We start from the raw sequence: 13,140 nt of genomic DNA on the forward strand, positions 1-13,140 counted from the left end.
GAACTAAGTTCTGTAACGTGGCTAACACAGGAAAGGGAACTAAAACTGGCTTACAAAAATGGCCACTACCGCATGGACTACAACAGGAAACACAACAGGGCACACTCTGACCCAGTAGGCAGGGGGAAAAGCACCATGGGAGAAGAGCCTACCAACTACCAACATTGCGAGACTGTAACACAAGCTAATGAAATCACGGAGCCCAATATCCTACACCCACCACAATGCAATGCTGATGTGACCCTGTACTGCATCCGAGAGCCACATCTGACCCAGGGAAAGGGTGTGACAGGATCGAACACATTCTGCTGTCATGGAGGTGGGTACGGCATTTGAGGCTGGCATAGAGGCTGGAAAAAAAGTTTTTAAAGTGGGGTTTTTTTGGTGGGAGGGGATTAGTGACCACTGGGGAAGTCCGGGGAGGTCATCCCTGATTCCCTCCAGTGGTCATCTGGGCAGTTGGAGCACTTTTTTGGGACTTGTTCGTGAAAAAAAAGGGTCCAAAAAAAGTGACCCAAAATCGCGGTCAAAACGCCTTTTTTTTTTCGAATATCAGCTAAAGACGCCCATCTCTCCTCCACTGATAACCACGCCCCAGTTCCGCCTCTACCATGCCTCCGACACGCCCCCGTCAACTTTATTCGTTTCCGCAACGGAGTGCAGTTGGAAACGCCCAAAATCGGCTTTCGATTATACCGATTTGTGCGCCTTTGCGAGACAAACTATCTCCCGATTTAGGTCGCACTATAGGCGTTTTTCTCTTTCGAAAATAAGCTGGATAGTATATATAGGTACATGGGACAATGGAGGGTTAAGTGACTTGCCCAAAGTCACAAGGAGCTGAATTGGGAATTGAACGCAGTTCCCCAGGATCAAAGTCCACTGCACTAACTACTAGGCTACTCCTATGAATGACAATTAATGCCCAGTATCAGTCTTGGGAAGACTAACCAGCTTATTTTCGAAAGAGAAAAACACCTATATTTCGACCCAAATCGGGAGATGGGTGTCTTTGTCCCGTGGGCGCCCAAATCGGTATAATTGAAAGCCGATTTTGGGCGTTTCCAACTGCAATCCGTTGCGGAAATGGGTAAAGTTGACGGGGGCGTGTCAAGAGGCGTGATGAAGGCGGGACTGGAGCGTATTTATCGGATGAGCAGAGATAGGCGCCTTTGGGCGATAATCGAAAAAACAAAGGCGTTTTAGCATGAATTTAGGTCACTTTTTTTGGACCCTTTTTTTTCCACAAACAAGTCCCAAAAAAGTGCCTTAAATGACCACTGGAGGGAATCGGGGATGACCACCCCTGACTCCCCCAGTGGTCACTAACCCCCTCCCACCAAAAAAAAAAAAAAAAACACTTTAAAAACTTTTTTCCCAGCCTGTATGCCAGCCTCAAATGTCATACCCAGCTCCATCACAGCAGTATGCAGGTCCCTGGAGCAGTGTTAGTGGGTGCAGTGGACTTCAGCCAGCTGGACCCAGGCCCAGTCCCCCCTACCTTTTACACTTGTGCTGGTAAGTGGGAGCGCTACAACCCCCCCCCCCCAAAACCCACTGTACCCACATGCAGAAGCCCCCTTCACACATAAGGGCTATGGTAATGGTGTAGAGTTGTGGGCAGTGGGTTTTGGGGGGGGGGATTTGTGGGGCTCAGCACCCAAGGGAAGGGAGCTATGGACTTGGGAGGTATTTTCCTTTTTTTATTATTGTTACAAGTGCCCCCTAGGGTGCCCGGTTGGTGTCCTGGCATATGAGGGAGACCAGTGCACTATGAATCCTGGCCCCTCCCACAACCAAATGCCTTGGATTTGTTCATTTTTGAGCTGGGCGCCTTTAGTTTCCATTATCGCTGAAAAAGATACCGTCCAGCTCAAATCCACACAAATCCGATGCATTTGCCCGAAACAAACCGTATTACCAAAAAAAAAGATGGACGCCCATCTTTTTCGAAAATACGGTTTTTCTCACCCCTTCACGTACCTGTTCTCGGTGATAATGGAGATAGGCGTTTGCGGTCAATTATGCCCCTCTACATCTTCCCCAACCCTTAGTGCTACAGCTTGGCTCTTTACCTTGGGCCACAGAATCCATCAGTACCCTTTTTCCTGCTCTGCACATCACTGCAGCTGAGCCCAGAGCTCATTAGCTGCCTCTGCTACACACACAAAAAAAAAAAAAAGTAATGGAGCCTCCCTCTATACCTGCTTGACCTTTTGTTTGGGCTCAGCTTAAGCTGCCTACCAGAAAGGGGACACTGTTGGCTGCTGCAGTACAGGAGAACCAGAGGAAGGAAGGGGAACAGGTGGTACTTGACTATAGTAAGGGGAAAGAGGGCTGGGAAAGTTGGGAAACACTGATTGCACAGGGAGGAGAACAGAAAGGGAAGATGCTGGACACAGACGAGATATTGTAAATATAGAAAAAAAGAAGCCTTTACCTTGTCCCCCTTTTTTTTTCCTGAGAAAGGGGGCATCTTGCAGAGGACAGGGAGGTACATGATTGTACCAGATTACGGAAGACGGTCCTTGGCAAGAATTGTCTTATTCTTTTTAATTTCCACATTGAGTGGAACATCTCTTTGGTTGTGTTTTTCGCGTGATTCTCAAGTATTAGGTGCCGATCAATGGTGACTCCAAGAATTTTCAAGGTGTCCGAAATTGGTAGATTTAGTTTTGGTGTGTTGATGGTGGTAAATTTGCTCGTGTTGTGTTGAGAGGTGAGTATTAGGCATTGGGTTTTTTCTGCGTTGAGTTTTAGCTGAAAGGCACCTGTCCAGGAGTGCATGATAGGTAGACTTTGGTTGATTTCATTGGAAATTTCTTTTAGGTCTTGTTTGAATGGGATGTAGATCATTATATCATCAGCGTATATGTACGGGTTGAGGTTTTGGTTTGATAGTAGTTTGGCCAGGGGTGTCATCATTAGGTTGAATATAGTCGGTGAGAGGGGAGATCCCTGTGGAACTCCACATTCAAGTGTCCATGCGGCTGATGTATTTGAGTTTGATGTCACTTGATATGAGCGTGTAGTAAGGAATCCTTTAAACCAATTAAGGACATTACCTCCAATACCGAAGTATTCAAGGATGTGCAGTAGGATTCCATGATCAACCATATCGAAGGCGCTTGACAAGTTGAATTGTAGAAGTAATATATTCTTGCCGGTTGCAATCGTTTGTTTGAATTTCGTCATGAGCGTGACTAGTACTGTTTCAGTACTATAATTAGAGCGAAATCATGACTGGAAGTCAAGTAATATTGAGAACTTGTTTAGATAATCTGTGAGTTGTTTGGTTACCATCCCTTCTGTTATTTTGGTTATTTAGGGAATGGATGCTACTGGTCTATAGTTGGTTAATTTTAGATGTCACACCCCAGAATATCAATATTTTCTAGTACAGTAGTTTATTTTGCACCACCACCAGCAAAGGCCTCATTACTGGAGAAATGTAAATACAGTCACACAGAGAGCACTGAAAGAGAATCTTCCTGCTGATCCACTGGAGTAAGATGGCATCAAGATTGTGACTCCCTTATTATAGGAAGAATCCAGGAGGGAGTTACATACCAAAGTATCTAAGTACACTGTTAATTCTCTATGTGAAAAGAGTCCAGCAAGAGCTGTCACTGTTAGTAAAACAGAGTTTAGACAGGACAGCACCACCAGCTGTGAGATTTGCTGGGTTCCAGCATCAGCCCCTGAATGTCCTTAGCAATAGACTGATGGAAATGTTACACATTTAATACTTTTCATTTGTTTGACCACACTACTAGATTTCTACGGGTAGGATTAAAATCAGCTCACTTTTCAAACAAAGTAATTTCAGCATTTTGAATACTCACTGGGATACCAGTCCAGAAAAGGACCCCATTCCAATGTAATTGATTGTAGGGCCCAAAGCAAACGAGAATTCCAAAGGCAAAGAAGATACAGCCAACGATTATCTGAACTGCCTATAACAGTGAAGGCAAAAAAGAATTACTAAAATTCTTGCTTGTACCTGCTGACTTGGAAATGTTACAGTACATCAAGAGTCTTAACAGTGTTCCAGGATCTTATAAAATAGTCAGTTTCATTTTTTGTGAAAGAGGATCACTCTTCCTAATATCAGCATTTGTCCATTAAATCACCCATTTCAAATTTATTGCTGATCTGTAATAATTTAACTGGTCCCTTCTTGAGAAAACAGCCAGCCAATCTGCCCATATGTTTTGTTTCTACTTTGACTCTGCTGTACCTGCTGTAACCAGTTGCCACTCCAAGTAAACAGAATTTTGGTCTCTAGGAACGTTCACACATGTGAGACTTATACCAGACTTTGAATACAAAAACCTCAGCAGACTTCTCCCAGAAGCAGGATGTGATTATCAGTCTGAATCACTTTCAAGCCTTATTCCCATATTTGCCCCTTTAATATCAGACTTATAATAAGAATCCTCCTTAATGACTTGATTCCATTCTATATCTAAATCAACTAATACTGATCCCTCTAAATTGATTATGTTAATCATACTATCACTATTGGTCATTATATCTTACCTGTTTTTATTTTATGTATTTATTTATTGCATTTGTATCCCACCTCTTTGCAGGCTCAATGTGGCTTACATTACATTTAGAATAGTGGAAAGATGCTAGAAGATAGACATTTGTCAAAGAGGGATCTTTGGCAATATGAAATTAATAAAACAAAATCATGGTATAACAAGCAGGGATTGTAAGATAGTTCAGAATATATGTGGAGGAGTTGTGTGTGTTCACATTGGTTGATCTTTGTTGTATGCCTTGTTGAAGAGATGGGTCATTCTACAGACCTATATACCTAATTTCTTACACAGTAATATGTTAAATTAAACCAAACCTCTTACTCTGTTTATGATTATACCTTTTGCGACATAATGTAAGCCACATTGAGCCTGCAAATAGGTGGGAAAATGTGGGGTACAAATGCAGCAAATAAATTACTCCAGGAACCTGTACATGGTCCCCTTGCAGAGAAGTCTCTTGAGCCTTTGACTTTCACATTTTTTGGCTGCTTAGTATCTTTACTTATGGAGTGGAGGAGTAGGATAATGGTTGGGAGCAGCGGGCTGATTACCAGGCAGTGTGGTTCAAATCTCATTGTGGCTCAGATACAAATAGATTTCACCCCCTCTGGGATGGGGTCAGAAAAATACTGTGTCAATCAGGGCCGTACCTAGGGTCTCCGGCACCCCCCTGCAGTTGGCGCCTCTGGTGCCCCCCCCCCCCCGTTGGCACCGCGCCGCCGCCCCCCCCCCCCGAAAACGATCGCTACACTGCCCGCCCTCTTCTCCCCAGATCCTTTTCCTTTTTTTTTTTTGTTTAAATTTACCTCTGTCTGGCGGCAGCGTAGCGTCAGTGAGAAGGAGGCGGCGCTCCCCCGCCCCGACGTGTCTACTAGTCTTCTTCCCTTCGCTAAGTGTCCCGCCTTCTTCTGACGTCATTTCTGACGTCAGAAGAAGGTGGAACACAGCGAAGGGAAGAAGACTAGTAGACACGTCGGGGCGGGGGAGCGCCGCCTCCTTCTCACTGACGCTACGCCGCCGGACAGAGGTAAATTTAAACAAAAAAAAAGGAAAAGGATCTGGGAAGAAGAGGGCAAGGTAAGCATGGTGCGGCTCCTGCCATGCTTACCTCGCTTACCGTGTTGGCACGGCCCTGGTGTCAATTACATTGAAGAACATGCATGAGCTAAAATCCTAAACCCTTTCCCTTCCATGCCCACTTTTAAAGAACATAGTAACATAGTAGATGACGGCAGAAAAAGACCTGCATGGTCCATCCAGTCTGCCCAACAAGATAACTCACATGTGCCACATTTTGTGTATACCTTACCTTGATTTGTACCTGTCTTTTTCAGGGCACAGACCGTATAAGTCTGCCCAGCACTATCCCCGCCCCCCCCCCCCCCAACCACCAGCCCCATCCCGCCCCCCCCCCCCCAACCAGCCCCGCCTCCCACCACTGGCTCTGGCACAGACCATATAAGAGCAAATGATAATGCATTCTCCCTTTTCTCTTTCTACACACTTCCCTTCAAATCCCCACTCTGCAATGCCCCTATAAAGAAGTTTGTAAGCTCACAGAGCAAGATGGTGCTAGTAATGGGATTTTATTCTGGTCTCAGTTTCACAGTTCCATTCTCATTCCAAAGTCATACTGCCCACCAAGAATAAGCCTCAAGGTTAAGCTGTATGGGTAATGAGCTTTAAGAAAGAGTTTACATGTTTATAAAACCCTATATAATCAGCACATTCTATGCTGCCTATATATATATATATTTTTTTTTTTTTTATTTTAAGACAAGTGAGAAGATATCACTTACTCCAAGTGTTTTCTGCTCGCCCTTGGACATGGTAATTCCAGGTACTGGTATTGTTTTGACTCCCAGAGATCCAATACCTTTACTAAGAGATCCTTTACTCAGAGATCCAATGCCTTTACCCAGAGATCCAATACCTTTACCCAGAGACTTCAGAGACTCCATCAGGTACACGAGGGATGAGCTTTGGTTTATGGTGATGTTGATAACTGTACGGTCAGAGGCGTTTGTTGTGACATCTGCACCGTTCACACTCACAACGTTGGAGGACATGTTGTGGCAAAAATGTTTGCTACAAGGCAAGATCATAAATCACAAAGATATAAAATGTGTGAATTCATTTGTTGTCTGAAAATTGGCATAAGAACCTGTCCTGCAAGAAAGCATCAAAAGTTCCATAAAAACAGGTCACAAAGACTTGTTAAGAACTTGTTACATCATTGCTACTCCAAGGAATAAGACAGCTATAGTGCAATCAAGTTATCAGGATTTCTAGCGGACTCTACAGGTTCCAATCCTAGCTCTCGTCACGACTGGCCCATAAGTCCGTACTATTAGAACTCCCATGGTAAAACTTACATTGCAGATCCCATACTAACGGAACAGTGTAGAAAAAAAATAGCTTTATAATAATCAAAAGGAAATATTCAAACTATATGCGCACTGTAAAAGTGAAAGCAAGGTGCAAGAACATGTATGGCGCATGCGCAGAAGTTTCATGATAAGCACATCTGTTGTGTGCGCCAGGCAAAACCGGCTGAAGCACACATTGGACTCACTCCTCTGCGCCTTTAAGTTTATTTATTTTTTTTTCACTTATAAGGCTTATATTTAAGCACAAAAAACAGGAACTAATGTGTGCTTTCACAGTACTGGCACTTACAGGCTTTCGATTTCAAAAGAAAAAAAAATTCAAACCCAGCAGACTTTAAACTGGAAATCAAAACAAATCCTCTTCAATCCTTCCACTGCCTGCTTGGAGCTGCACTGTTCCCTTAAGCTGAGCAGAAGTTCAATTGCATTGCTGCAGGGGAAGAGGGAAGGGCAGTGCGGTGCTTCAATATTGTGTTTTCAATCAGAGCTTGCCTGTCCTTCCCTATTGAAAGCGTAATAGTGAAACAGCACCCCCTACTGGCAAGACTGTAGATGGAGGACTCCTGCACAGCTTAGAGGGCAGGGGCATAGCCAGAAAACAGATTTTGGGTGGGCCTAGGCAAGAAATGGATGGGCATCAAGTGTCCCCCCCCCCCCCCCCCCGCAACAAAAAAACTATCTCAGCTGGCAGGACTGAGCATGTGCAGGTGCTGGTATTGTAGAGAGTAGCATTTTCGTTACCATCAGGGGGAAGTCGTCAGCTGACGACGAGGCGCCGCCACCCCAGTAGTTTAAAAAAAAAAAAAAACAAGCAGGCACACGCTCCTCTCCGTTTGCTTGGCTTCCCTGCCCTCTCTGACTGCGTCCCGCCTTCCTCTGACGTCATTTCCTTTCAGGCGGGACGCAGACAGAGAGGGCAGGGAAGCCAAGCGGACGGAGAGGAGCGTGTCCGTCTACCCCCCTCTCTTCCTTCCTCCCTCCAGCGCAGGCAGCAGTCTTTTTCAGCATTCCTGGTAGTGGTAGCGATGTACACGCTGCCTTTGGCTCTGCCCCGAAGCCTTCTCTTCAAGTTCCTGTTCCCGCATAGGTGGGAACAGGAACTTGAATAGAAGGCTTCAGGGGCAGAGCCGAAGGCAGCGTGTACATCGCTACAGCTGCCAGGAACGCTGAAAAAGACTGCTGCCTGTGCCAGAGGGAGGGAGGAAGAGAGGGGGGGTAGACGGAGTCACGATCTTGGACCTCGCGGGGGGGGGGGGCAGCAGAAGGAAGATGGATGAAACTGAGAGGGGTGGGGAGCAGATGGAAGATGGATGGGACTGGGAGGGGTGGGGAGCAGAGGGAAGGAGCAACAGATGGATGGGACTGGGAGCATTGGGAGCAGAGGGAAGGACCAGGAGATGGATGGGACTGGGAGTGTTGGGAGCAGAGGGAAGGACCAGGAGATGGATTGGACTGGGAGGGGTGGGGAGCAGAGGGAAGGAGGAGCGTTGGGAGCAGAGGGAAGGACCAGGAGATGGATGGGACTGGGAGGGGTGGGGAGCAGAGGTAAGGAGCAACAGATGGATGGGACTGGGAGTGTTGGGAGCAGAGGGAAGGACCAGGAGATGGATTGGACTGGGAGGGGTGGGGAGCAGAGGGAAGGAGGAGCGTTGGGAGCAGAGGGAAGGACCAGGAGATGGATGGGACTGGGAGGGGTGGGGAGCAGAGGTAAGGAGCAACAGATGGATGGGACTGGGAGCGTTGGGAGCAGAGGGAAGGACCAGGAGATGGATTGGACTGGGAGGGGTGGGGAGCAGAGGGAAGGAGGAGCATTGGGAGCAGAGGGAAGGAGCAACAGATGGATGGGACTGGGAGCGTTGGGAGCAGAGGGAAGGACCAGGAGATGGATGGGACTGGGAGCGTTGGGAGCAGAGGGAAGGACCAGGAGATGGATTGGACTGGGAGGGGTGGGAGCAGAGGGAAGGACCAGGAGATGGATGGGACTGGGAGCGTTGGGAGCAGAGGGAAGGACCAGGAGATGGATGGGATTGGGAGAGGTCAGGCACAGCAGAGGGAAGGAACAGAAGATGGATGGGACTGGGAGGGTGGGGAGCAGAGGGAAGCCTACTGGAAAGAAGACACTGGGACCAAAGTGAATAGAAAAACTAAATGATCAGACAACAAAGGTAGATAAAAGTATTTTATTCAGAATTTATTAATTGAAATACGTCGGCTTTTTGAAATGTGCATCTGTGATATTTTGCCTGTAAATTTCAATTCCTTCCTCCATATTAGCATATTCATTTGCATATGTATATATGCAAATGAATATGATAATATGCTCCGCCCATCCTTTGCCCCCCCAAATGAAACAGTCAAATTACGCCTATGGAACAGTGCCCAGCAATAAGAGCAAGGTTTGTTTGTGCACTATTCTCAGAGCACTGGGAAGGCATAGCAAGTGGAGGAGTGGCCTAGTGGTTAGAGCACTGGTCTTGAAATCCAGAGGCAGCCAGTTCAAATCCCACTGCTGCTGCTCCTTGTGATCTTGGGCAAGTCACTTAACTCTCCATTGCTTCAGGTACAAATTTAGATTGTGAGCCCTCCTGAGACAAAGAAATATCCAGTGTACCTCACCTTGAGCTACACCTGAAAAAGGTGTGAGCAAAATCAAAATTAAAAAAAAAAACTAACATGTAAATACAATTTGTTCCTGGTAAGATTCCAACACAGTAAAACAGATTTTATGCTGCTTATCCTAGAAATAAAAGCAGTGGATTTTCCCAGGTCCACCTTAATAATGGCTTATGGACTTTTCTTGTAGGAAATTATCCAAACCTTTTTTTAAACCCTGTGGTAAGCATTCTCTGGCAATGAATTCCAGAGTTTAATTACACACGGAGTGTAATTAAACACTTTGTTTTAAATATACTACTTAGCAGCTTCCATTGTGTTTCCCTAGTCCTTGTACTTTAGGAAAGAGTAAAACAAGTGATTCATGTCCACCCATTCCACTCCACTCAGTTTATTTTACAGAACTCATATCTCCCTTCAGCAAGATCTGCTCCAAGCTGAAGATATATAAACACTGGTATGAAGACTTTTTGCATAGTCCTTTTAGTTCATGAAAGTCCCTTCTTCATTCCTTTCTGGTTGGGTTTTTTTCTTGTTTGTTTCTTTTTACAGCTATTTCCTGCCTCTTTTTGAAAGGTACTTTAATTTGCTTCCAGTGAAGCATGTCATGCAAATATAGAAAAATCCAGTGAAGTAACATGCAAATATAGAAGATAAATTTGTATAGGGCAAGAAAAAAGTCTTATTATAGAGCATCACTAAACTGTCTTGCTTGCACGACATGTCTTTTCCCCATCCCCCCTCTTTTTCTTTTACTACTTGATCCATGGCACAGTCATATAGATACAGGAACCTTATAAGTCTGGTGATGCTCATCATGAAGCACTAAATATTTATGTCCTTCCTCCCTCACCAGTGTTCCCTAGTCTAAGAACTGAATTTTGCTCTCCTCATGCTCAGTGCCATCTACACTCCAGAAGCCAGCCTGTATTCATTTACTCTTTTAAAGAAAAAGCTGCTTAAGACAACCAGCTTTCATAAATCTACTTCAGCCTTGTTTCCAGGGTTCCTTCACATCCTAAAAGTACATCACTTTGTTTAAATAATGAGTGGAGTGGAACGGGTAGATGTGAAGCGTCTGTTTACGCTTTCCAAAACTACTAGCACTAGGGGGCATGCAATGAAGCTACAATGTAGTAAATTTAAAATGAATTGGAGAAAATTTCTCTTCACTCAACGTGTAATTAAACTCTGGCATTCGTTGCCAGAGAATGTGGTAAAGGCGGTTAGCTTAGCGGAGTTTAAAAAAAGGTTTGGACGGCTTCCTAAAGAAAAGTCCATAGACCATTATTAAATGGACTTGGGGAGAATCCACTATTTCTGGGATTAGCAAAATAGAATGTTTTGTATTTTTTAGGGATCTTGCCAGGTATTTGTGGCCTGGATTGGCCATTGCTGGAAACAGGATGCTAGGCTTGATGGACCTTTGGTCTTTCCCAGTATGGCATTACTTATGTACCTTTACCCCTTCATTCTTCTTGGTCAATTAAAAAAAAAAAACACAACTTATAGTTAAGCACATGCATACCAAGTTCTTACTCAACAAAGATTTGTTTAAATACACGATTCCTTAGCCATTTTCCACTGAGGGACCTCTCTCGGACCGCCTTCCATTTTCTGTCTATAAGCATTATTATGATTACATATTTTTATATTTATTTATTACATTTGTAGCCCACATTTTCCCACCTATTTGCAGGCTCAATGTGGCTTACATAGTACCGTGAGGCGTTAGTCACCTCCGGTGATGAAACAAATACAGAGTGATGTTATTGTCAATGAGATACAGTAAATGTGATACAGACCTATTAGGGAATCGTAGAGAAGAGGAGTTGTATAGTGTTCATTACAAGTTTTGGTTTCTTTGTGTTGCTGGGTTCAGGCATTTAATTTGGGTCAGTAGGGTATGCCTTTTCGAACAAGTTGGTCTTTAGTGATTTCCGGAAATTGAGGTGGTCGTACGTTATTTTAACGGTTTTTGGTAGTGCATTCCAGAGATTTGCGTGAATGTAGCGGTAGCAACTGTAGCAAGATGAAGCTTATAAAAAACTTCCTTAGGTCAGTGAAGGGACAAGTACGTTTGTCCAACTTGGTAATGTTGTCCACCGAGCATGAAATAAACTTCAGATTGATTTGCTCTGCAGGATATGAGGAAAGTAACAACTTCTGTTAGATTTGTGCTCCTGTTCCTTACTAGTCAGATTTGTGAACTGGTCTGGAATTTGTATATAGTAACATAGTAGATGGTCGCAGATAAAGACCAGTATGATCCATCCAGTCTGCCCACCAAGATGGTACGAAGTGATACATCATATGTACACCTGATCTTGATTTAGCCTTACCTTTATTAGGGCATTGACTGTGGAAATCTGCCCGGCCCTTATTCTAAAATTTCTGAAGTTGTTAAACCCCCTGAAAAGCTCCACTCCAGCCCAAGTCTATTCAGCCTTGATCAGTGCACATAGAAGTCTGCCCGCCACTGGCTTTCCTACATCTAACCCTAATCTTCTTTGGATCCAATCCTTCTAAACAGGATTCTTTTGTGTTTGTCCCACGCATTTTTGAAGTCAGTTACAGTTTTAATTTCTACCATTTTCTGTGGGAGGGCATTCCAGGTATCTACCTCCCTCTCAGAGGAAAAAAAAAAAATACTTAATGACATTATTCCTGTGTTGGCCCACTTTCAACTTCAATTCACGCCCTCTAGTTCTACCACCTTCTCATTTCTGGATTAATACAGACATATATCATCCCTGTTTCTCCTTTTCTCCAGGGTATACATATTTAGGTCCGCAAATCACTCCATGTACATCTTGCTACATAAACCACCTAACATTTTCATCGCTTTTCTCTGAACCGCTTCATGTCTTTTTACATCCTTAACAAGATAAGGACTCCAAAACTGAATACTCCAAATGGGGCCTCACCAACAACATGTACTTTCTTCTGCTAGTTATACCACTCTCTATGCAGCCTAACATCCTTATGGCCGCGGCCACCGCCTTGTCACACTGTTTTGTCACCTTGAGATCTTCGGACACAATCACCCCAAGGATCTTCTCCTAAGCTAATTTTATCAATCTCTCCCTTCCTATCTGGTATGTCCATTTTGTATTTCTGCACCCCAAGTGCATCACTCACACTTCTTGGCATTAAAGTTTAATTAAGAAAACCTATATATCAGACAAATGTGTTAACTCTGTGGTGGGAAAACACTTGACTATTCTTTTAACTCTTGGAGATCCCTTCTTATGGTTTCTACTTCCTCTAGGAAGTATTTTATCTGCAAAACGGCAAACCTTTCCTTCTAACCCTTCAGCAATGTCTCACACAAATATATTAAACAGAAACGGCCCCAGCACTGACCCCCGAGGCACTCCACAACTCGCCTTCCTCTCCTCAGAGCCTATTTCATTTACCACCACCACCACCCTCTGTCGCCTGTAGGTCAACCAGTTTCCAACCCAGTTCACCACTTAAAGTTTAGCCCCTTCAGCTTATTCAAGAGTCTTCTGTGAGGAACTATGTCAAAGGCTTTGCTAAAATCCAAGTAGATTACATCTAGTGCACAACCTTAATCCAGTTCT

At 44.4% G+C, this 13,140-nt stretch overlaps 1 protein-coding gene across 2 annotated transcripts in view; it reads right to left on the reverse strand.

Annotated features, from left to right (window-relative positions):
• Positions 1 to 13,140, reverse strand: part of LOC115482298 (transmembrane protein 176B-like) — a 123,937-nt gene that overhangs the window by 97,121 nt on the left and 13,676 nt on the right. Inside the window, exons 2-4 of one of the 2 annotated variants that reach the window (XM_030221999.1) lie at positions 6,490 to 6,638; positions 6,350 to 6,411; positions 3,846 to 3,956 (exon numbers count right to left, since the gene is read on the reverse strand). In XM_030221999.1, the coding sequence (XP_030077859.1) occupies positions 3,846 to 3,956; positions 6,350 to 6,411; positions 6,490 to 6,619 (303 nt within the window). In that variant the 5' untranslated portion in view covers positions 6,620 to 6,638. Of the gene's footprint in view, positions 1 to 3,845; positions 3,957 to 6,349; positions 6,639 to 13,140 lie in introns of both variants that reach the window. The other variant, XM_030221991.1, reaches the window with a different exon arrangement.

Source organism: Microcaecilia unicolor, chromosome 1, assembly GCF_901765095.1.
Source record: "Microcaecilia unicolor chromosome 1, aMicUni1.1, whole genome shotgun sequence".
In the NCBI taxonomy this organism is placed as follows: domain Eukaryota; kingdom Metazoa; phylum Chordata; class Amphibia; order Gymnophiona; family Siphonopidae; genus Microcaecilia; species Microcaecilia unicolor.